Source organism: Sprattus sprattus (genome assembly GCF_963457725.1).
Source record: "Sprattus sprattus genome assembly, chromosome: 21".
NCBI lineage: Eukaryota > Metazoa > Chordata > Actinopteri > Clupeiformes > Clupeidae > Sprattus > Sprattus sprattus.
In genome coordinates, this window is record NC_137919.1 from 1,363,573 (window position 1) to 1,388,799 (window position 25,227).

General features: G+C 42.1%; 1 protein-coding gene across 1 annotated transcript; it reads left to right on the forward strand.

The window, feature by feature from the left end:
* Nucleotides 1-2: 2 nt before the first annotated feature.
* Nucleotides 3-3,748, forward strand: LOC308382252 (uncharacterized protein). Its single transcript, XM_080859949.1, has 4 exons — nucleotides 3-132; nucleotides 930-1,199; nucleotides 1,479-1,562; nucleotides 1,684-3,748. Exons 1-4 carry the CDS (start codon nucleotides 23-25, stop codon nucleotides 1,745-1,747), a joined length of 528 nt encoding a protein of 175 aa, XP_080716075.1. The 5' UTR covers nucleotides 3-22; the 3' UTR covers nucleotides 1,748-3,748.
* The last annotated feature ends 21,479 nt before the right edge of the window (nucleotides 3,749-25,227 follow it).

The following is a 25,227-nucleotide window of genomic DNA, read 5'->3' on the forward strand; positions in this document are numbered from 1 at the left end:
TGAAGACTGCAGGGTCATCTCCATGGTTATCCAGAGTGTCAGCACCAATGCTGAGCTCACTCTTCTTGATTGTGACGTGGAGGAGGCGGGTCTAGAACACCTTTTCTCTGTTCTAGAAAAAGTCCATCTGCGGTGAGATGTGAAACTGCTTTCTGTGTTCTAAGATGATGTGTTCAAGGGTTCTCACTGTAGAACCAAAATCTTCCAAGACTTTGAGGTCAGATACAAGAGAAGCCTTAAAGCAGCAGGGAGGAGTTTTGGCCAAAACTAGCAGCTAAATCCCTAAAAGGCATGTGTTACGGCCAGCTCAGAAACCACAACATGAAAAGGGAGTGGGACAACAGAGATGAAGTTAACCTATTAGGAGTAATTAACATTTTTAGATAATTGTGGTTGTTAAGAAATACATTTTAAGTCAAGGGAAAAGAGATGAATGTGTCTGAGTGCAATGCATATGCCAGTAGTTAAAGAGACAGCTGGTGAGAGAGAGATGTGTGTATATGTGTGTGTGAGTGTGTGTGTGTGTGTGTGAAAGAGAGACAGAGAGATCTGGTGGGTGTCTGAGTGTGTTTCTGAGTGTATGTGTGAGTGTCTAAGTGTGTGTGTATGAGTGTGAGAGAGAGACAGCGAAAGAGAACATGCTAAGTCCAAGCGCTAGTGCATGAATGAAAGCTTGTGTCCCAAAGGAAACAACTAGGTCAGACGTAAGAGAAGGTCAAGGTCTAAGTACATGAGTGTCAAGCAGGAAACATGACATGATTGGAGATACACACATGGTTACTAAGAGCCTTAGTTTAAGTGACTTTCTGTGACATGGTGATTACAATATGATCATTGTTAAAGACTTAAAATTGTCTCACCATTTACAGTGGTATAATCTCTCTCTCTGTCTCTCTCTCTCTCTCTCTCTCTCTCTCTCTCTCTCTCAGGTGCAGTAAGGCCCAGTTGTTGCAGCTCCTGACTCTGGTGTGTGTGGGCTCTGAGAGAGAGTGTGTGAGGAGAGCCGTGTCTCTCTCCCATGCTGTGGGTGGGGAGGTGGACCTCAGTCACACTGTGCTGGACACACAGGCTTGTGGATCTCTGGGGATGTTTCTGGAATATTCTGAAGGCTTGTCAGAACTGGACCTCAGCCACTGCCAGCTAACTGATCATTGCCTGGAACCACTGCTTCCACACCTGCACAAAACACAAGTCCTAGAGTAAGTGTCTGTTTGTGTGTGTGTGTGTGTGTGTGTGTGTGTGTGTGTGTGTGTGTGTGTGTGTGTGTGTGTGTGTGTGTGTGTGTGTGTGTGTGTGTGTGTGTGTGTGTGTGTGTGTGTGTGTGTGTGTGTGTGTGTGTGTGTGTGTGTGTAATTTATGTGCAACCATGTCTGTATGTAGGCAAGTTTGTGAGTGCTTGTTTTTGCATTTATGTGTGTGTGAATATGGTTGTTAGTATTTCCTGTCAAGACTCTTCATGCTCTTCATTCTTCTTCCAGCCTCAGTAACAACAGCATCACTGGTGAGGGGGCTCAGCTGATCTACGATACAGTCACTGCCACAACTTCCACTCAGACTGTGCGGTAAGTTTAGACTATACGCACACAAGTGTGTGGGTTATATAATTTGAAATGAGAGTTATTGAAGTCTTATTATGTACACATTACATTAAGTTCAGGCAAATTAATTTCTGTCTCTCCACAGGCTCTTCAACAATAAGATTCATCACAGTGAGCTCTATCAGGGAGACGAGCGCTTTCAGATGTGATGATCCTGTAGGTCTGCTGATATAACCACTGCATCTGATTGGATCAGATATATGGTGATCCTGTAGGTCTGCTGATATAACCACTGCATCTGATTGGATCAGATATATGGTGATCCTGTAGGTCTGGTGATATAACCGCTGCATCTGATTGGATCAGATATATGGTGATCCTATAGGTCTGCTGATATAACCACTGCATCTGATTGGATCAGATATATGGTGATCCTGTAGGTCTGCTGATATAACCACTGCATCTGATTGGATCAGATATATGGTGATCCTGTAGGTCTGCTGATATAACCACTGCATCTGATTGGATCAGATATATGGTGATCCTGTAGGTCTGCTGATATAACCACTGCATCTGATTGGATCAGATATATGGTGATCCTGTAGGTCTGGTGATATAACCGCTGCATCTGATTGGATCAGATATATGGTGATCCTATAGGTCTGCTGATATAACCACTGCATCTGATTGGATCAGATATATGGTGATCCTGTAGGTCTGCTGATATAACCGCTGCATCTGATTGGATCAGATATATGGTGATCCTGTAGGTCTGCTGATATAACCGCTGCATCTGATTGGATCAGATATATGGTGATCCTGTAGGTCTGCTGATACAACCGCTGCATCTGATTGGATCAGATATATGATGATCCTGTAGGTCTGATGCTATTGTGCTATATGTTTTCTATGGTAATGGCCCTTAATCACTGTAACCAGTTATCTGTTGCTGAATTGTGTGTATTCTATGGTAATGGCCCTTAACCACTGTAACCAGTTATCTGTTGCTGAATTGTGTGTATTCTATGGTAATGGCCCTTAACCACTGTAACCAGTTATCTGTTGCTGAATTGTGTGTATTCTATGGTAATGGCCCTTAACCACTGTAACCAGTTATCTGTTGCTGAATTGTGTGTATTCTATGGTAATGGCCCTTAACCACTGTAACCAGTTATCTGTTGCTGAATTGTGTAATGACCATGCTGCTGATGGAGCCTCATCATGGGGGTGGGGATTGATGGAAACTGATATTACCATTCATTTATATATGTACCATTACATTGCAAGCATGTCCTCTTGTGTGTGTGTGTGTGTGTTATGTGTATTGATAGTCTGGACACACCCTTGGTTAAAACCTCAAACGTGGCCTATGCTAAATAGGCTTCAGGAACAAATGCTCATGACACCCATTCCAGACATTCTTCCTGGCCAAGGTGATGTAATACACATCCACCATTTGCCTTTGTATGTGTGTGTTCCGGAACCTTCCGTAGAAGGCTCACCTCCCCTCCCCTCCCACTCACAAGCCCCCTGTCCCACCTTTTCACCTGTAACACACCCCTTATGTTGATCTCTGACCCCACAATCCTCCCACAGCTGACCTGTACTTGATATTCAGTCTTTTCCTTGTCTACATTGGTGTGGAATTGACTCCCTGCTGGCACACGAGGAAGTAAACCGCAGAGAACCCTTTGATTCACCTTGTGGTCCTTTGTCTAAAGTTCATCGTCAATTCTTTATGTTTTGGTATATGTTACATGTCTGTCGCACGTATCTGGGTTTTGTCGTGTTGGGTGGTGTCTGTAAATGTATGTTAGCACTTTGGATAAATACAAAATTATAAAAAAAAATAAAAAAATTAAGTTTATCGTCTTGATTCTGGATTCCATTAGGATGTAGCTCATATAAACATTCCTCATGTGGGAATGGTGACAAATATGATGTGAACATCAATAGACATGATTAGCGGTTTTCAGTTTGATCTTATAAAAGTCATTTTTTTAGGAAATATATCTTTTTCCAAAAAGCACTTGCAAGGAGCCATAAAATCATGTTTACTGGTCAGAATGTTTGTTTTGATCACTTGAAGCTTCAGTCTCAAAGATACTGGTGCGCAAGTGTACAGCTAACCAACAGATGGCGTCATATTGATATGAAATCATGTGTGTGAGTCCTAGGAGTGCAGAATGAACATTATTACTACTTGTGTTCCTCAGTATGAAGTGTGGAGGAGGGCAATAGTGTCTGTAGCTCAACAGACAGCGCGAGACACTGACAATGTCAAGGTTTTGTATTCTACTGTTTTTGCAGAAGAAAAATGTATCTTCCGTCCTTCCTGTACTTTATCTTGTATAGTTAAAGTGTCTCATATATCAATAAACCTTTATATGAAAGCTTGTTAAATGTTGTCTCCAAAAGCTGTTTACTTTCTCACTGTAACTTTGTTTATTATGATGTCACAGGTCTCTCTGGGTTATCCAGCGTGAAGTCTCAGTCTAGACTTACAATTCCACTGCAGCACATGTCCAGTCAGGTCTGTCTTAACTGTGAATCTCCTGTGTCCTGCTGGAAATGTGAATCATCTTAATTCTCTCTGTAGTTCAGTCCAGTGGATCATCCTCTCTCTGTACAAGGACTTCTATTCAAAGCCAAGCAGCAACAGCATCCCAATAAGAGAGAAACAAGTGTAGCCCAGTACAGGGTCGTGTGCAACAGTGAACAAGTGTAGTCCAGTACAGGGTCGTGTGCAACAGTGAACAAGTGTAGTCCAGTACAGGGTCGTGTGCAACAGTGTAGCCCTGTACAGGGTCGTGTGCAACAGTGAACAAGTGTAGCCCAGTACAGGGTCGTGTGCAACAGTGAACAAGTGTAGCCCAGTACAGGGTCGTGTGCAACAGTGAACAAGTGTAGCCCAGTACAGGGTCGTGTGCAACAGTGTAGCCCAGTACAGGGTCGTGTGCAACAGTGAACAAGTGTAGCCCAGTACAGGGTCGTGTGCAACAGTGAACAAGTGTAGCCCAGAACAGGGTCGTGTGCAACAGTGTAGCCCAGTACAGGGTCGTGTGCAACAGTGAACAAGTGTAGCCCAGTACAGGGTCGTGTGCAACAGTGAACAAGTTTAGCCCAGTACAGGGTCGTGTGCAACAGTGAACAAGTGTAGACCTGTACAGGGTCGTGTGCAACAGTGAACAAGTTTAGCCCAGTACAGGGTCGTGTGCAACAGTGAACAAGTGTAGCCCAGTACAGGGTCGTGTGCAACAGTGAACAAGTTTAGCCCAGTACAGGGTCGTGTGCAACAGTGTAGCCCTGTACAGGGTCGTGTGCAACAGTGAACAAGTGTAGCCCAGTACAGGGTCGTGTGCAACAGTGATACCCAGAATGAAATGAGTAAATAATAAACAACAAAATAAACAGAAACGGTAATGTGTGACAGACAGGGGAAAGTATGGGGAGTGTTTGGGAGAGAGTGTGTGGGGGTTCTTGGGTTGGGAGAGGGTGTCTGTGTGTTTTTGTGTGTGTGTACACCAGACATAGAGGCTATAGAACCTATCAACGTGAATAGGAAATATGTGAATGAATAACCTTTCTGAAGTGGCGAAAAAAATCACCAGTTATATCAAATAATGATTAATATACCTTATTTGTCTTATGACATTAATGAGAACTTTGTAATGATGACTTGTATAAAGGTCTCCATGGCTTAAACCCGTTACCAATTTGCTCATCATCATCACTGGAAGTAAAACAGAGTGAAGGGTAAAGGAGCTGGGCTGGAAATGACTAGAGGAGAGGAGAGGAGAGGAGATGAAGGAACAATCACAGGGGTACATTCTAGTGGAGGCCAACTTGTTTTTCTGTTACTTAGAAGTGTAGTGTACCTGTGTATGTGTGCCCACACGTCTAGCCTAGGTGGGCCACTATGCAGACACACCTATAACAGCTGGCCTGTATCATCTCTCAGTTTGGAACATGCAGGCAAACCAGCCACCTCCACTTCAAACAGGAAGACACTTCCATTCATTCTAGGGCCGAGGATGTTAATATAACGGCCAGCCATATCTTGGCACACATATGTCTGATCCCCTCCCAGGGAAAACCATCGTCCATGACCACACATTTGGATGGAATGAAGACATGAAACGAATACAAACGTGTGTGTAAGCTCTCATCTGCATGTTTGGAAAACACCTCCACTTTAGCCAAGGCACCCTGCTTCCCCGTCCCCAGGAATGTAAACAGTGACATATTGTCCCTCCATCCCGTGACAGCTGTAGGTGTACGTCTCCCCAGCTGGGACTTCTGAGACCACTGCACACCTGGCATACAGAGAGAGAGAAGAACAGGAAAGAAGGTGGAGAAGAGAGGAGGAGGACAGGAAAGAAGGTGGAGAAGAGAGGAGAAGGACAGGATAGAAGGTGGAGAAGAGAGGAGAAGGACAGGATAGAAGGTGGAGAAGGGTGGAGGAGTAGAAGAGAAGAGTAGTCAGGTAGATGAAGACAGGGCTGGATGTGTTTAGAAATCAATAACGTCATCAAATTAAGACGAGAGACTGAAAAGTGAATTGATGTCTTTCAGTGACAAGAATAAAGCGTCATACTTTCAGTGGGACACATGCTTGTTTTCACACAACGCCACGGGCACTAGAATTCCACACTTGTCTGCATGAAAAAATGAAAGATGTCATAACTGTAGTGTCTGTATTCAGTCACTAGGGGAGCTAACAAACTCCTGTGAAATGGTGGGGGGTTAAAGACTGAAGGAGGAATTGCCCAATACGTAAGGGATAACGGCCGACGAGCTGTCCAGTTCTACGAAGTTAATGGACGCTGCGGGGCAAAGAACACCACGACGCGGAGCGGAGTCCGCACAAGTCCATTAACTTCGTAGAACTGGACAGCTCGGAGGCCGTTATCCCGCTTATCTCCCGTTTACAACATCCAAAAATGTTTTTTTTTTATTATTATTATTATTATTATTTAGAATTTCCTTTATCTTTAGGAAATTTAATATGCATAATAACCTGATGAATTCTTGATTTGAAGCCTAGTGCTCCCGTTAGAGAAAGTAGTGCGTGGAACTGGACCTTTAGTTTCCCCGGGCGTTGCTGCAAAGTGACACTCATGAGCTCACCTCTGTAAAGTAAACGTGTAAAAAAAGTAAAAATTTACGTGTAACTACTTGTCCAGATGACACTATATTCTCTTCCCTATCCCATGCTATGCGAGTGGCTGACCTGCTGTTTTGAATCTGTTCTCCCATTGGCTGTTTCACTGTTACTATGTCACAGTAAGTTACTGCATGTAAACAAGGCCGTATTCTCAGCAGCTATGGCTGAAGTGAGAGTCCTACAGAAGGTGTTTGTACTACACTGGAGGCACCATAGGCCTGATCCTATTGCATGATAGGGATTTTGAGGCTGGAGAGATAGAGGCTTTTACTTGAAGAATATACTTCAAATAAAACATTTAATTCAAATGAATGTCATTATTAGCATTAGTTATTTTGTGTTCTGTTTTCTTGCTCTCAAAAATGGTGATTTCTGTGAGTACATCCAGAACTACACCAAAGCTGTTGTTGGTCACACGTTTCCATGCCAATGTGTGCTTTCTCTGCTTCAGTTGCTGCTCTTGTCTCGTTTTCAGTGAATATTGCTTTAGATAGCAAACAACACACTGGGTCATTAAAGGCAAAGTCCACGATTCCGAAAAAAGGTTATTGATATTTCAGTTCAACAGCCAATCATATACACCACCTTCTTCTGTACTCATGAGCCCATGTTGTTGATCTACTTGAATAGTGTAGGGCTCGGTTGAAGCTACTTTGCATGTTTTCCATGTCCATAGGCAGGACTGTGCAGGAACACAGGAGTTTTGTTTTGATCACAAGGACTCGGTGGACAGGTGGAGGCAATTGAGAAGAACTTTACTGAGTTTGACAAAGGTGTTTAATCAAGGACTCCACCTTTAAGGAGTTATGATTACATCACATAACACCCTCTACTCTGAGGATTCCCCCAGGTGTATTATGGACCTACAGCAGAGGGGAGGATCAGCAGATACTGCTGTGAGGGCGCCCTCTGGTGGAGCTGAGGTGTAAAAGACAGAATACAAAAAAGGAGAGTTCCGTTACCACCAGCAGAAGAGACTACTAGAGGGGGAGTATGGTTAAATAAATCTGCATTAGTAATTCTCAGGAGGAGTATGGTCAAATAAATTCTCACGAGGACTATGACAACAACATCATCACTGAGTTAGTCAATAGCCCAGTCCGTGAGATAAACAGAGATTTCTACACTGATAAATGAGGAAAATATATTTTGCTAACCTGCTCACTCAAAATGAGGGTAAGTTACAAATAACTTAACATTTCATAATAAAGCTATATATTTATGTTCTTTAATACTGTGTCTTAGCCCTAGTGTACTGATATGCCCTGTTTCTTTGTCTCTGTTGTGTCAGATTGTCAAAGGGCGTGTCGCCACTACAATAGATTGTGACAAATGTTCCAGACAGCAATTATATCACAGACTTCACACTTCTGAGGATGCTAGTCAGAGTCACAGTCCAAGGCACATTCCACATTGGCACATTTCATTACAGGCTCCTACATAGGGGTGATCTCTCCTGTCAAGAGTAAACTCACTCTAAGCAAAGTTAAGCAAAGTTAAAATGGTATCAGTTGTAATGCTAATAAGTTCAGGCTGTTAAAACGATGTCAACAAAAGTTACAGCTCACATTCTTCATCGAAAACATTGTGGATTATTTAATTGATTTCACGAGGGCGCAACCATGATCCTAGTGAGCCTGTCAAAACCATTCAGCAATCCCGGGACAGGTGCACACTTCCTGAGAGGCTGGACAGATGCAATGGCAGAAAGAACTCTTTCAACATTGTTTGTTGAACAAACACGGTATGTACAATAATATTCTTTTACATACGCTGCATACAAAGACAATTTGAGAGCACTGCGATTTGTCTCAACAACAATTGCGCAATAAAGGGTAGATTTCCAACCACGGCAAAATGAAAGGGCATGAGTGAAGTGTTTGACACGGTTTCCGCAATATGTGTGCACTCGTATGCTTCTACACACGCCAGTCAAGTCAAACCAGTTCAGATTGTTATGTGGTTATGTGTAATTAGTGTAAAGGTCACTGTTGTTGGTTAAAAATACCACAAAAGACTGTTGGCAAAGGCACATCTATAAAAAATGTTAAGGAAATTATATATATACTGTCGTGGCCAATAATTAGCACTTGAACACACAACAAATACTACAGCCAATGGCCAACACCTTCTGCACCTGCGTGAGAGGAAATATCTCTTAAGACCAGCAGGTGTAGGGAAGGGGATTGGCAAAAATGAGATGATTCGATAGCATTGCGATATTGGGGCCATGATTCAAAATAATTGTGATTCTTAACATATTGCGATACAGAAAGTCTGCGATATATTGCGATTCATGTCTTCCATATTAATCAAAGGCATTAAAAAAAAAATGGAAAATAAGACTGCTTAACTCATTTCAGTTGTCATATTTAATTCTGTGAACAACATTATCTTCTACACATTAACTGAAGTGAAAAAACTTAGAAGGGTTGTACTTGAACGTTCAAGACCTTAGTAATTATTCTCGGAATAGGAGACCTCTCACATGAAAGCTGAGCTCCCAGCACATAACTTCAAATGATTTCAATACAATAGAGTAACATAAACCTATGAATAATCATATAAATAAGAGTAACTTCTAGCGCCAATCAAATTGAGAAAAATTGTGCACTGCTAGAGTCCAGTCCAGTTGGCTGCAAGGTCATCAACCAAAATGTTAAATTAATTTGGGAATATTGGCATTTTTGTTCAGAAAAAGGAGTTGGTCAACATGCTCATACCCTGTAAGACCCAAACATAACCATAATATCTAAAAAAAAGTTTTAAGTCAGATGATGTGGTAAAAGTCGTCTGGTGCAGACAATGAAGGATTAATAAAAAAAAAAATGTTTTTATACGTTTTTAGGGATACGTTGTAATACTGCAATGTTGGGCTTGGTTGGTAGCAGCATTTCAGCATTTGCTCTTAAACTGTCAGAACAAATACACAAAACAACAACTAATGGTTAATTTGGAGGGTATATTGCTTGCATAGCACTATAACAGTACATTTCATTAATAATAATCACCCAACAGTCGTATTTGTATGAAACATAATTTATTCGCTCTCTCCATTTTTGACAGCCGCAATGACATCGTGGACACTGAAGAAAGCTCTTCTTGCTGGTGTCATTCTGAAATGGAAATAATAGTTAGATAATGTTCAAGGATAACTAATTCCAATGCAAATTAGTCCTTTTCAGGCAATACATTCCACTGATGGCACAAAATACTATCTGGCTAGCCTAATGCGCTCTGTACTTACATTTACCGAAGGAAAATACAATCCACCCAGAACTCTTACATCCCCACATTCCAGAACATTCACACCTATCCCTGAACAACCACCTTCCAAAGCATTCCACAAACATTATCTGGCTTGAGTAACAAGGAGATATTTGGGGGAAAATAGTGTGCAAGGTGCTCATGTTATTTTAGCTACCAATTTCACCCAACGTTGTAAAATTTCAACAATGAACAAGCTGAAAATATAATGTGATGAATTAATTCCACAATAACTTAATATTTACATGAACTACACATTCTAACAATCACCAAAGTCTTGCCAAATAAGTGCTATTGCTGATACCCCTTAATCAAAGTCCAAGTGGTTGATTATCAAATGTGCAGAACAATGGACAAAGGAAAAATCATGCGTAGTACAGCATTAAAAGTGTGCAGGAACATTACAGATGAGGTTTCTAATGCCAGGCTGTGGTCCACCAAATAGTTAAGGAGGCAGTTGTCCACTTTGTGCTGGAAATGTGAAAGCATTTGCGTATTGGAAATGTTCAGATGAGATAAAGATACAAAAATGAGAAAAGCCACCCGTGTGTGTCCTCTTGACTTTGTTGTTCGCTTGCTTTTGTCACTTCCGTTTCTCTTTTTGTGCACTGACTTGCTAAGCTGAGCAGCCAATGAGAGCGATTTTACAGACGAGCTCCACCACTGATTCAACTTGCTAGACAGATAAGACTAGGACCACAGACGCTCACCAACATTATCTGATGGCCGTCCGTCGCCTTGGTGTGGCAGGGACATATGACTATGATGACGCTTGAGCAGTGGCGGTTTTAGGCGCGGTCGCCCGGGGCGGCACTTTTTCAAGTCACGTGGGGGTCGGCAGAACCAAAAAAATAAATAAATAATAATCTGGGCCACGAAGCGGTTTTCTATTATATATCATATCACTGTGTGGGGAATTGGCAAATTGGCGCCCCCTGCATCTGCAGGCGCCATTGCTTGCGCCCCTGCTTGCTAAGGTGCCGTCTATGTATGAAAAGGGGGAAGGGGAGGGAGCGCGGGGGAAAAGTTCACCTCTGGGTATCCCAACTGGAACGGACAAGTCAGGGGGACGGGGGGATCCACTGTAGGCTATAGCAATACTCTAATACAATTAGTGGGCTTAGGTCAGTCACACCTCGACTTTCTCGCAAAAAAACGCACATTCATAATATTATAATTACAGACCTATAATTCCTGCACGGTTTTTAGTTTTTCTGAATTGTGTGAAATGGCTTATAAAAATAGGTAATACGGAACGATTATGTGACACCAAGGGCAAGGTGAATTGGTTTAGTCTTAACTTCTGTACGAGTGACAGTGTTGGGGGATGGGGAATGTGTTGATTGTCGAGTGCAAAATGAGCAACGAGCAAAACATAAAGGTATGCCACTATGTTTTCTCTGTATGATTACGGTATCCACGCCGTGATGAAGGGCTAATGTTAATTGGTGGTATAACGCTTACATTTGTTAGCCTGCTATTCTGCTGCCCATGATTATACAACAATAATTCGGTTTTAACTCAAGAAACACAAGATCTAATTTCACGATACAATTGTGCTTTGCAACAAAACTGTAACACGTTCAGTTATTATTTATTTCCATCAGTTGGGTTGACGTTGGGCCGTGTAATTAGCCAACGGAATGTTCATATATTTGTAGGCAGTAAGGGCATGTAAGGGCATGTTTATTCCCATTGATTCCCTTAAGTGTGTTATTTAAAGTTCTATAAAGGGTTCGGAGGGGGTCTCGCCCGGGGCGTAATTCGATGTAGAACCGCCACTGCGCTTGAGGGACTGTTAACCACCGGTGGGACATTTTTTTCTTGTTGTAAAAACTCTGCGAGTTTTTGTCCTAGATACATGTAAAGAAACCCCACAGAAATCTGGAACCCTTTTTTTCAAATATATACAGTTTGACAATGAAATATAAATAAGCACTATGTAAGAAGAATAGAACTGATCTCTTGCACATTTCAGTCTCTAAATGAGGTTTCTGCTCCTAAGGACCCACCCATTAGCAAATGACAGCTATTCATATGATAAGGGGATGGTGATTCAGTGATATCTATTGGGCCATGGTGTGGCGAGAAAACCTGTGGGGGTGGTGGGCCACAAAGACATTCCAGGGCCATTATGTAATGACCATTGTCTTTGACCGAGGTGTCCCAGGTTTGTTTACACCAACTCATCAATATGCATTTGTTTTGGAGAGGCACTCTGAAATTATAAATATGTAGAAGTGAAACCACACACACTTTCTGAATGCTAAAATCACATATATAAAACCAACACCTATGTTTACAAGGTTCAAAAGTCTCGGTCCGAAATACTAATGTTTTTTTGTACAAATTCTGAGCATCTCTGAATGAAGGTTTTCGTAAGGGTGATTTTACATTTAATTTAAATACAATGTTATTTTACTGCATCCCTTTTACTCTGATATTGTTATTGCTAAGGTCTTCTATCAAATAATCATATATGCCACTTGTGCATCAATACTTTTAGTTAGGGGAAATATACAAAAACATCAAGGCATGTGAGATTTCCTAAAAAGGAAAACAGGCATCTGTCCCTGAAGGGGATAAATGATTTTACCCTGTTGCGAACATGCAAAAGCCTTTGCAAAATGTTGAAAACAACGAGAAATTGCTGTTATGATAAGTGACTACAAGATGTGGAGGTTAAGTGTTATGTTCTGAGACTGAAAATGAAATTGTTTCCAGAGCGGAAGATGCACTTTAGTGTGTTTGGCTAATGCTTACAGTGCAGCATATAGGTGGCCTAAGTAATGTATTTACTAACTTACTACTCCATTGCCCATACTCCCTCTCATAATCTCATTTATGTAGCTTACACATACTGTATTTATATGGCTGTAAACAAGATACTTTCTCCTCATGTCCTAGTGTAAAATCATCTGTATTATTATTGTTCTGAGTTTGAGTAATAGTGGAGTTGTAATGGTAATAGCCTACTTCTGAAACTGACTGGTGTGTGATGTAATTTCTCTCAGGTGAACTGATGCTGAAGATGAGTTGGGCATGTAAGCTGCACCTTTAACATGGCCTGCTCAAAACAATCAGCTGTGGACTTCATCAAGAATGCCTGGCCACTCCTGGTTGACCACCTCAAAAATCAGGAGCTCATTGCTGACAAACTTGAAGAGTTGAAGGTGTTCAATATTGATAATGTCAGAGTGGTCGCTTCAGAAAAGAATCCTTCACATCAAACCCGAAATATTTTAGAGTCTGTCACCAAAAAGGGGGAAAAAGCAAGCTACCTCTTCCTGAAGGTTCTGGATAGTGAAAGAAACAGGACTTTACCAAAAAATGTCAAACCTGATTTGCATCAGTGGATCAGCTGTTTCCCCTTCAGAGATGAGCCATACATAGAGCCCACAGGTGAGAGGCACACACATGGAAACCTGAGCATTTGAATGTGCTAATTTGATTTGTAGATTTTGTTGCCAAGAAAATAATGGAAACCTGCCGTGGTGGGGGAAGCGGTTAAGGTGCGGTTTGTTTAAAGGGAAATATGCTGTTATTTTGTAAGCAAAATTTTGTAATATTGTAAAGAATTATAGTATATAATATAGTATATAGTAATATTATTTTAGGATATACTATAATGGTACATAGTGTATCAATGCAAAACAATTTTATATCATACAGATCAATAGGGTGATCAAAGTGAAGTCATTCAATGTGTTTTGACTTTAATCATCAGGCTCCAGACCTTGTCAACTATACCAGGGCCAACTCAAAACAAAAGCCCAAACGATACTGAAAACTCACACAAAACAAATTCAATCTGTCTTAGGATGTGGGGATGTGGAACCCTTCTTTTATGAACAGCTTGTACTGGACCGAGATGAGCAGACATGCACAGTGTCAACAAAAATTAAACAGAAAAGCAAGAAGTACAAGAAATGTCGGACTAAAAAGCTGGGTACCTACATTCCACTGAATAAACCTCAGTTATCTCCTGAAGACCTGATGAAATATAACAGGCAAGATGTTCTGCTTGTTGGGAAACCAGGTATCGGAAAGACAACAATCACTCTGGAAATGATCAACCACTGGACAAACAGGGCAAACAGAAGACTGAACTATTTGTTTTACTTTGATGAGACAACACTTTCTGTCTGGTCAAGTTTGGAATCTCTGCTATTTGATGCGTATGTTCAACCAGCAAGTTCAGACAGAAATGAGGTGCTACAGGACATTGAGGAGAACTCTGAACATGTCATCATCATTTTTGATGGTATCAAAGATGTACCTTTGAACTCTGTTCTGTGTAAGATATTGAACAAAGAACTTCTTCCTGAGGCCAAAGTGGTGGTAACATGCAGACCAGAATATGCGGAGATCCATCTAGACTGGGAAGCCTGCAGAGTGTGTGTGCAGGGGTTCAGTCAAGAATCAATCCAGGCTTACTTGTCCCACGTACTCAGGACTAAACCTGATGCTGTGAGCTTCATCATGGGAAGTCCTGAGCTGCGGAGCCTATGCCATGTCCCTGTTCATGCACTCATGGTTGCTGCCAGTATGCTGTTTTATAGTGCTGAAGCTCCTAACCTGTGCACAGCAACTGAGATCTATCTCAACATCTTCCGACATGTAATGAGGAAATGTCAACCAGGCTTAAGGTTGAGTCAGCTGGATAACTTTATTCAGTGCAAAAGAGAGAAGATACTGCATTTGTGCAAACTTGGTTTCACTGCAATCAAACAGAGGTCCATAGTCCTACAAGATTGCCATGACAGCGACATTGAGCTTAATTTTCTGACCCAGTTTGTCTTGAGGAAGGGCCCCACTTTGGCAAAACCATATTGCACATTCCTTCACAACACAATGCAGGAATTCTTCACTGCTCTGTGGCTGCTTGCTAATCCAGAGGATATTGATGGAGTTCTCCAGGACTGTAAAACTGAAGTAGGAAAACACATGAGGTCTGTCATTCCTTTCCTGAGTGGTCTCCTGTCTGAGAAGAATGTCTCATTAGTGAAGTGTCTGTTTCCAGAAGAGGACATTAAGCTGATGTCTAGTGGATTTCATGATAAACTTTTCAGTGCATTCCTCCACACAGAGGCAGACCACCAACTGGAAGATGGGGTTAACCCAGAAGACGATGATGAAGACTTTATCTTTCTCTGTCAGTGTCTGTTTGAATTGCAGTCACCTCAAGCATGTTCTGTCTTTCTCACGAGAATGAACTATCATTGTGAGTTGATGGATGGATGCCTTGACCCTCATCAGTGCTGTGCAGTGTCTTATGTAATCAGACAGTCAACACAGAGGGAGATTGAATTAGACCTGAAGAATTGTGATGTTTCTGAACAATTACTGAAGCTCATTCTTGATTGCCGTCAGCACTTCCGGTAAGAATTTCATAGCACTTTAAAAAAAATGCTGTCCGGTGACACACACACACCTACATGTGTGTTCCTGTGTTTGATAAAACTGAATTTAGGGAGTAATTATACCGAAATGGTGTTTTGTCCAAACATAGGTTATGTTAATGGATTTATGATTAACTTTGACTTTTATATCTCTGCAGAGTTGATTCTTGCATTTCACAAACAATTTGGACAGCAGCATTAGGCTTTGAAAACCACAAGCATTGTACCGATCTGCTGAATACGTTTGGACCAGAGTTGCACCTCCCTGTAGGGGAAACATCCATGTTTGAGAGAGCAGGAGAAGTGATACGCCAGAGACCAGAGAAGATCAGACTGATCCTGCACTTGGATCCGGCTAGACAACCTCTGAGTGAAGCTGTCTACAAGCTCGTTCTCAGTCTCCTTCCACACCTTAGCTCTGTCAGGTACTTCATGCAAGGATGATTCACAATTTCCTTTAGGTTTACAGTATTTGGCATTTCTGAAAGAAAGGAAAACTTCTAGACTTGCGTTAATACATCCACTATGAGTGACCATAGAGATGGGTTTATGTTCATGTTCATGTTTATTAGTAGGGGAGGGAATCTCTTGGCACCTCACGATTCGATTCGAAATCGATTCAGAGGTCAACGACTCGATTTGAAATCGATTATCGATTTGAAATCGATTTTGTAATAAAAATTATTATTATCTTTTTTTTTTAACACATCCATTTTATGTTGAAATGCAAGCTGCATCGATTATTGCATTGCTCCTAGAAAGTCAAAACTGTGACAAGAAAAAGCTTTTTCTCTAATAAAGCAAATAGAGAAGATAATTCATCTGTTGATTTTCTTTAATTATCAAACACAAAGTAGGAAGTGATTTTAGACTCTGAGTTGCAAACTCAAATGATTCAATAGTCGAAATGCATCGATAATCGTTCTATCGGTTTCGAATTGATAATCGATAATCAATCGATAATTGCATTTCAACATAAAATGGATGTGTAAAAAAACCGATTATCAATTCTAAACCGATAAAACGATTATCAATCCATTTCGACTTTTAAAACATTCGAGTTTGCTACTCAGAGTCTTTGCTACACTTCCTACTTTGTGTATGATAATTAAAGAAAATCAACAGATGAATTACCTTCTCTATTTTTTATTAGAGAAAAAGCTTTTCCTTGTCACAATGTTGACTTTCTATGAACAATCCAATAATTGAACGAGCTTGCATTTCAACATAAAATGGATGTGTAAAAAAAAAAAATGTAGATTACAAAATCGATTATGAGAGAGAGAATCGTTTTAGAGAGAATCGAGAAAAATCGAATAATCGATTTTTTCCCCCACCCCTATTTATTAGTATTTTCAATAAGTAAAGTATTTTCCTTTTCTTAAAGTAGAAGAGCATTGGGAGGCTTTAATAACAAGTATTTGTAGAAAATTGATGTACCATTTCATAATGTCCCTCTGAGCCCTGCTCCTGCCACGCCCCCTCCTGATTCAACTCACCTCACATTCCCACTAACCTGATTGCCTGTTTACCTACAACTGTCACTCCCTCCACCACACTATTTATTCTCTTCACGCCCTTCATTTATAGTCTGGTATTGTCTGGTCTTGTATGGACTCAACTCTGTGTCTGTCCCTGTTGCTTCATCAAGCTCTGGACTATTCGCTCCCCGTGTGTGTTCCTGCTCCTTCGTAAGCCATGGTTTAGTTAGTTCTGGTTTCCCTAAGTATAATTCCTAGCATGGACTGTTTCTGTTTTCCCTACATCCTCTGAGCATTGTGTATTTTGACGGTTTAATTGAGTTTCTTCCAGTCTGTTCAGTTTATCATTTGCCTGCCATCTGTCTCTGGTTGACTCTGAATAAACCCCATCCTCGTTAAGTCTCTCTTGTACATCACTTTGGGTAAAAGCATATGCTAAATGACTAAATGTAAATGTGAAGTCTGTGTCTAGCCTGATGTCCGTGACACATAGTTAGTCACAGTATATATTTATATCTACAAACTACTTGCTGTTACTAACTGATATAATGCAAATTTAATATGACATGATTGAGATGAAATTTCACATGTTCCTATGAGATTGTCAGAGCTGAGGGGAAAAACCCTCTAATGTGTCTGTTCCCTCTTCTGTATTGTGTGTTGAAACAGATTGTCTCCACCTCAGCTTGAGAGAATATCCTGTGAGGAGTGGGAACTCTCCAGTGTTTACAGTGAATCTGATCTCTTCTTAGATCTGTACTCTCATGCAAGAAACTATGAATCACAAACTAGCGGGAGTCTCATTTCAGCACTACTGCCTGTTTACCAGTCAGCACCTGCAGTCTGGTCCATAGACCTCTCAAAGAGAAAGGCCTCCATCTTCCTAGAGGTGCTGAATCTCCAAACAAAGAAGAAACCAGTAGAGCTGAGAGGCTGGTCAGATGAAGAGAGTGAAGTAAGGAGTTTCCTTCAGTGTCTGCCCTACATCTCACAACTGAGGTCAGTGAAGTGCTTGTTTCATTCCTGAGGAGTGATTTGTATCTCATGTCCTTAGAATTCTATCAGATCTGTCTCTATTGTGTATGCCTTGACCTGATAACATTCATCACTTCCCTTTAGATTTGATCAGGATAAAAAGGAAGAGTCAAGCACAATAATCAAGTTCCTGGTGAATCTCAGTTTAGCAGCAGCTGAACATGATTCAACCTCAGGAGAGGGTTTCTTTAAGCTTTTAGCACGTGTCTGCCACTGTAATTATTTTCCTAATGTGGACTTGGATGATCATTATGATGATGATGATGCCAATCAGAGTGATTTCCTACTGGATCTATACATCTGTGTACAGGGCTGTGAGACTAAAACAGCCAAGAGTCTCCTTCCAACATTTAAGCAGATTTACCACTTAGTTCCTCCAGTCTGGTCCATAGACCTCTCAAAGAGAAAGGCCTCCATCATCCTAGAGGTGCTGAAACTCCAAACACAGAAGAAACCAGTAGAGCTGAGAGGCCTGTCAGATGAAGAGAGTGAAGTGAGGAGTTTCCTTCAGTGTCTGCCCTTCATCTCACAACTCAGGTGTGTGAAGTTGTTTCATTCTCAGATAGTAGAGTTTTGATAAGGCAGTTCACAACACTATTATCTTTCATAACAAGGAGAATGCAGATGACTAACAAAGAGAAGCATCAAGAGTCTAACTCTGGCAGTGGGCTTCTCCATAATGGCTCTACTGACCATACACTTAAGCTCAACTGCACAGTTCCACAGGTAGTCAGGATTGTTCATGACGTAGCCCATTTGACATGCCACCAGGCTGTCACAACAGTGGTACCAACCCAGGGGAAGGAAAATATGGAGCATTCATTACTAGTTACAAATGCCATTGTCACCCCAGCCAAAAGGGTCCAAGAAATCTGTGTGCCATCGACCCATTGACAAGTAGGGCATGTGTCCGTGATTAAAAAAACTGTATTAAGAAGATTTTGGCTGGCTTCATGATCTTAATTAATGTTTTCTTACAGTAGAATAGCATAAGGAGGGTCTTTTTAATAAGTATTTGTAGAAGTCAGTTAGTCACAGTATACATTTTTGTATATAAAAAGTACTTACTGTTGCTATCAGCTATAATGTGTTAGTGCTTAAAATAATTTGAAATATTTATTTCAGTTGTTCTTGACATTTTCAGAGCTGAGGAAAAAAAACCTCTGATGTGCCTGTTTCTTCTTCTGTATTGTCTGTTAAAACAGATTGACTCCACCTCAGCTTGAGAGAATATCCTCTGAGGAGTGGGAACAGAGAGAGAAGTCATTCCATCTGGATTTGTGTCTGCAAGCAGCTCTCTGTGGGAGTGAATCTTTACTCACCACTGTCAGGACACTGCTTACACTCTCCAGTGTTTACAATGAATCTGATCTCCTCTTAGATCTGTACTCTCATGTGAGAGAGTATGAGTCACAAACTGGCAGGAGTCTCATTTCAGCACTACTGCCTGTTTACCAGTCAGCTCCTGCAGTCTGGTCCATAGACCCCTCAAAGAGAAAGGCCTCCATCTTCCTAGAAGTGCTGAAACTCCAAACACAGAAGAAACCAGTAGAGCTGAGAGGCCTGTCAGATGAAGAGAGTGAAGTGAGGAGTTTCCTTCAGTGTCTGCCCTACATCTCACAACTCAGGTCAGTGAAGTACTTAATTCATACATACTGTAAAATAAATAAAATGTGATGCAATTGTTGTGTGGCTTACACTAGAAAATGTATATTCAAGGATTAATAAAGCAAAAAGGTACTTAGATATTGATAGCACATATAATGTCAGTATTTGGAATCTGTTTCATCAGTTTCTTTTTTGACATGTCATGTGCCTGTGTTGTTGTAGCTGTGGTGTATTAATAACGAGAGGGTCGTATTACACACGTTGACATTTACTGAGAGAACTATAACTCAACACAGCATCCATTTAGGCAGGTAACGTTCAACTAACGTATACATGAGCATGCACAGTGCGCTTCAATCACTAAGGTATAATGATCCAATCAGTACATCACATTACCCCCCCTTTTAGATTAAAGGTAACTTAACTCATTCCACCACAAAAGTACCTCACAGTATTAAAATGCATAACTTAGTCATTATTGCTATAAGTATCAATTTAACCTAACTTAACTTTGGTCTTTTAACTCACTGGGCCCTATCTTGCACCCAGCGCAATTGACATTGTCACCGACGCATGTATCATTCCTATCTTGCACCCCGCGCACGGCGGGATTTTCCCTCCAGAGGCGTGCGTCGAAATTAACTTGCGCCGACATGGGCGGGGCGTAACAGAGAAGGCGTTTTTCAGGCGCAAGTGGTATTTTGCAGTTTCAAAACAACACTGCACCGTTGACCAGAATAAACCTAGTCTAATGTCAGAGGCGCATTGTGTAGAGTCTGTAGCGCGTATTCAGACGCTATTTTAAGGATGCGTGCTTGGCTGCACAGTAGGCTACACTTTACTTCTCTCGTCTACACGAGAGATTTACACCAATTTTTTGGCAAGCCATATATAATTACAAGAAAAATAAAGTATTTACCACATGAGGAAATCATTGTGAAATCCATATCCAAGATATTTTAAAAATAGGCATACATCTAGCGTACACATTGACTCAAATGATTCAGGTTAATTGTAATGGCGGTTCTGATGTCTGCCATCTCCTGGCAGATGAGCTGGGGACACACGGACACTGTCCATATCACAGTCTGCGGCGAGATAAGGAGAAAAGGGAGGGAGAGGGAGAGATCGGAAGAGAGGAGAGCCTGATCAGTGGCTGGCCGCACGCGCACGCGCACACACACACACACACACTCACACTCACTCGCTCTCTCTCTGGCAGATGAGCTGGGGAAAGACGCACACTGTCCCTATCACAGTCTGCAATAAGTTTGGCTATACATGCAGTTACGTCAGGTCTAGTCCGACATGCTGGGGAATTAATAAAATTTCCCGTAACACCCGACAGCCAAGAGAGGGCTAAGCAGGCGTTCTGGGAGAAGTATGGGTTCCCTGGCGTCCTTGGCGCTATAGACTGCACCCATATTCACATACGTGCCCCCCCCCAGTGTTTTACACAACATTGCCATGAATCATGGATGTGTCAATGACATAAATGAGGATAGATTAGAGGACTTTAGAAGACGTGAGGTTGCATGTGCCAATGGGTGCAATAATATTACCATGCATACATAACCTAGTGATTCAGTGAGGGTGAACCCAAAACATCGGAAAGTATGTTTTTGTGACTTTTATTTCAAATATGTTGCCACCAAAAAACGAATGCTAGTAACTGAAAAAATACAAACGAGAAATGAAAAGTAGAAACATTTTTCCAAACAAGCATGGGAAAATATTGCTGTGATTGTTTCTGGTAACACACGTTCTGGTGGCCTCACGGTCTTCCTCCAAGTAATTCCGCCATTATAATAACAAGCCGCTATCGAATATGCGCTCCTCGCTCTTAAAGGGAATGTGAGATGACGCTCTGATTGGTTTATTGCATATTACGCCCAAACCACACCTATGGCTGAGTAACCTCCTTTGGACCAACTCATTTGACATTTGCGCTGGGCACAAGTGTGTTTTTTCCGCCGTTATAATAGCAAATGCGCCATAGAGCCGCCCACACAGCTACTTGGGTTTGGTGCTGTCCTACTTGAGTTTCTGATTGTTAAAATAGGGCCCACTGACTGCAGTTGACTCCTTATTTCAACTTTAAATAAACTAGCATCAGTAATCAATTTATCAAAACAAACAACTCAAGTTGCAATCAGTCTTTTAGAGCATATTAGCAATCAGTCTTTAGAGCTTCTTATTACCACATTCAGTCCTGGTAACGCTCTGGAGGCCTAGTAGTCCGCTCTGAGCGCCGCAAAGCCACTGGAACAGGGTCAGGTGGTTCAGGCAGCTGTACCTGCTCTGATGTTGTGGGCGTTGTTCTGGAACACTCCTTTACCTGCTCCGCTGGTTGACTTGTGTCTTCATCAGGCTGTAGCTCTGAAGTCTCTGGAGTGCTGCGTGGTCGGAGCTGGTCTCCGTGACGCCAGTACACTTGTTCAGTACTCTCACCTTGCACCCTGTATGACACAGGTCCAGTTTGTTGTCTTATCACTCCTGGAATCCATCTAGGCTTTTCTCCTGCTGTGTTACGCAGATATACCTGTTCATTCATATCAAACTGTCTCTCCGCAGCATGCTGGTCATGTTCTTCCTTCTGACGATACTGCTTTCTTCTCACCCTTTCTCTGATGCTTGGCTTCAGGAAGTCCAGTCTGGTTCTGATATGTCTCTTTAAGAACAAATCTGCTGGTGACTCACCCGTTTTGCTGTTGGGGGTAGTACGATACCACAGCAAAAAGTGAGAAACTTTGTCCTCGATACTGAGATTATCCTTTGCCAGCTTTTTCATTCCAGCTTTGAAGGTGGAGACATATCTCTCTGCTAAGCCATTCGTGGCAGGGTGTCTCGGAGCACCTGTTGTGTTCCGTTTCTCTTCGTAAACTGCTGAAATTCATCAGACATGAAAGTTGCTGCGTTGTCTGTGACAATTTGCTCTGGGACTCCATAGGATGCAAATAATCTTTTCAATCTTGTGATTGTGGCTGTGGAAGTTGTCTGCATCATTTTGTACACTTCCAGCCACTTTGAAAATGCATCGACCACAATCATGAACATACTGCCCATGAATGGCCCTGCAAAGTCAATGTGGAGTCTTTGCCAAACATCCTCAGGGAACTCCCATGGGTGCAGTGGGCTTTGACGCGGTATGCGTTGCTCTAGTTGGCATGTTTCACATTCTTTGCAGACTTTTTCAATGTGCATGTCAATATTAGGCCACCAGACATATTGTCTAGCTATTGACTTCTTCTTTACAATGCCAGGATGCCCACCGTGTACCTCCTTGAGCACTGCTGTTCTCAGCTTCACTGGTGCAATCACTCGTGTGCCCCATAAAACACAACCTTGTTCAACGGACAGTTCATCTCTCTTCTTGTGATACATCCTCAATTCATCTGGAATTTCTTTTGGCAATCCTTCCATAATGTACCTGTGCAGCTGTGAAAGCTCTCTGTCTTTTCTTCTTGCTGTGGCAATCTGTCTTGCGTTCAGTGGTGCTTCCTCCAGATGTTCACACATCAGGGCATCAATGTACGCTGACATTGCTTCGGTTCCAGCATCCTTAGTCTCTGAGAGAGGGACACGGGACAGCCCATCAGCGTTACTGTGCTTTTCTGACTGGCAGTAGACTATAGTCATACGCTGACAACACGATAGCCAACCTCTGGATATGCGCCGCCGCCATTGTTGGAAGCCCCTTATGCTCCCCGAACAGTGTCAATAGAGGTCTGTGGTCGGTGATCAAATTGAACTGTCGCCCCCACAGGTATTGGTGAAACTTTTTCACACCATACATTAGGCTCAACGCCTCCTTCTCCATTGGGTGTTGTGTGCTGAATCACAGCTCCTATTCCGTAAGCTGACGCATCACATGCAAGAGTTAGTGGCAAGTCTGGGTCATAATGCACTAACACTTTATCACTTGTCAAAAGTTCCTTACATTTATTGAATGAGTCCTGTTCAGCTTTACTCCATTTCCAGGTGGTTTGCTCTTTCAAGAGTCTGTAGAGGGTTGCCAGCACAGAGCTCTGCTGTGGCACGAAACGGCCATAGTAGTTCACAAGCCCTAAGAAGGCTTGAAGTTCTTTAACATTTGTGGGTGCTGGTGCCTCATGTATAGCTCTGACCTTGTCTTTAGATGGATACACACCTTTTTCATCCAGCACGTGGCCCAGGTACTCGATCTGAGTCCGGCCAAACTCACATTTTGACTTTTTCACTCTCAGTCCATTTTCTTGCAACCGCTGCAGAACTCTGTCCAGGTTCCGAAGATGCTGGGCGTCGTCTTTTCCCATCACTTGGAGCTCATCAAAGTAAACAACAACATTGAGGTCCTTCATGATGTTCTCCATAATCCTCTGGAAAATACTGACAGCAGAGTTCACGCCAAAACAAAGGCGGTTGAAGACGAATAGTCCCGTGTGAGTGTTTATTGCTGTGGATTTGTTTGAATCTTCATCAATTATTACTTGCTGGTAGCCTGAGGCTAAGTCTATTTTTTAAAACAACTTCCCACCACTGAGTGTTGCCCGAACTTCTTCAATACGTGGCAGTGGGTATGTGCCGGTGTTGGTAGCCTGGTTCACAGTTACCTTGTAGTCGCCTCACAAGCGGATTGTGCCATCCCGCCTGACCACAGGAACTACTGGAGCCGCCCACTCACTTTGCTTTAATGGGGAGATGACATTCTCTCTCTCAAGTCGTCCTAGCTCTTCTTCCACTCGCGCCTTAATAGCAAATGGCAGGGGATGGGCTTTATGAAATCTTGGAGTGGCGTCAGGCTTCGCTGAAATTGTTGCTTTAATATCTTTTAATGTTCCAAGCTCGTCCTTGAACACCTGACTGTATTTCGCTAGCACGTCAGGAATTGACTTGGGTGTCTTTGTGTTTTCACTGACCATTTTAATTGTTTTCCAGTCCAATTACATTTTTTCGAGCCAGTTCCTACCACAGAGTGAAGGTCCATTTCCTTTTACTACGATTAGTGGCAAGTCAGCAGACTGGTTTCCATTAGCTACTCTGGCTGAGAACTGTCCTTTCACTGGAATAGCCTGTCCTGTATAAGTCATCAGTGAGACATTGCTGCTCTTTAATGGTACACGTGCAAATTCATTTTTGTACACGGTCTCTGAAATAATGCTGACAGCTGCTCCTGTGTCTATTTCCATTAGAAGATCTTCCTTGTCCACTTCAAATTTCACTTTAAATTCATGTTTCTCTGCTTCATATACACTAAGCACTGTTTCAGCCCCTGTCTCATCTTCTGCATGAACATAGCTAGTGCCTTGGTGCTTGCTTGGTCTCTGCTTCCCCCTTTTTCCACGTGCTGGCTCACTAGCCCTACACGCTTTCTTGATATGTCCAAGCTTATCACATTTATGGCATTTAGAATTCCTAAAGTAGCATTCATTTGCGCAATGAGTTTTGCCTTTACATCTGTAGCACTCTGCCTGTGCTGGTTGAGGTTTGTGCTTCTGGTTTACCTTGTGAACAGAAACAGCTGCATCATCGGTGTGTCTCAACTGTCGCACATCTCGTGGGCTGTCTCCATGTTGAGCGCGACCTCAAGGGCCCTCGCAAAAGTCAGTCCATCCATAGCAAGCAGTTTGCGTTGGCAAGCCTCGTCATAAATCCCACTGACAAAGCCATCGCGCAGATCTTCATTAAGCTTGTCTCCGAAATCACACTGTGCAGCCAACTGCCTTAACTCTGCAGCAAACTTGCTAACA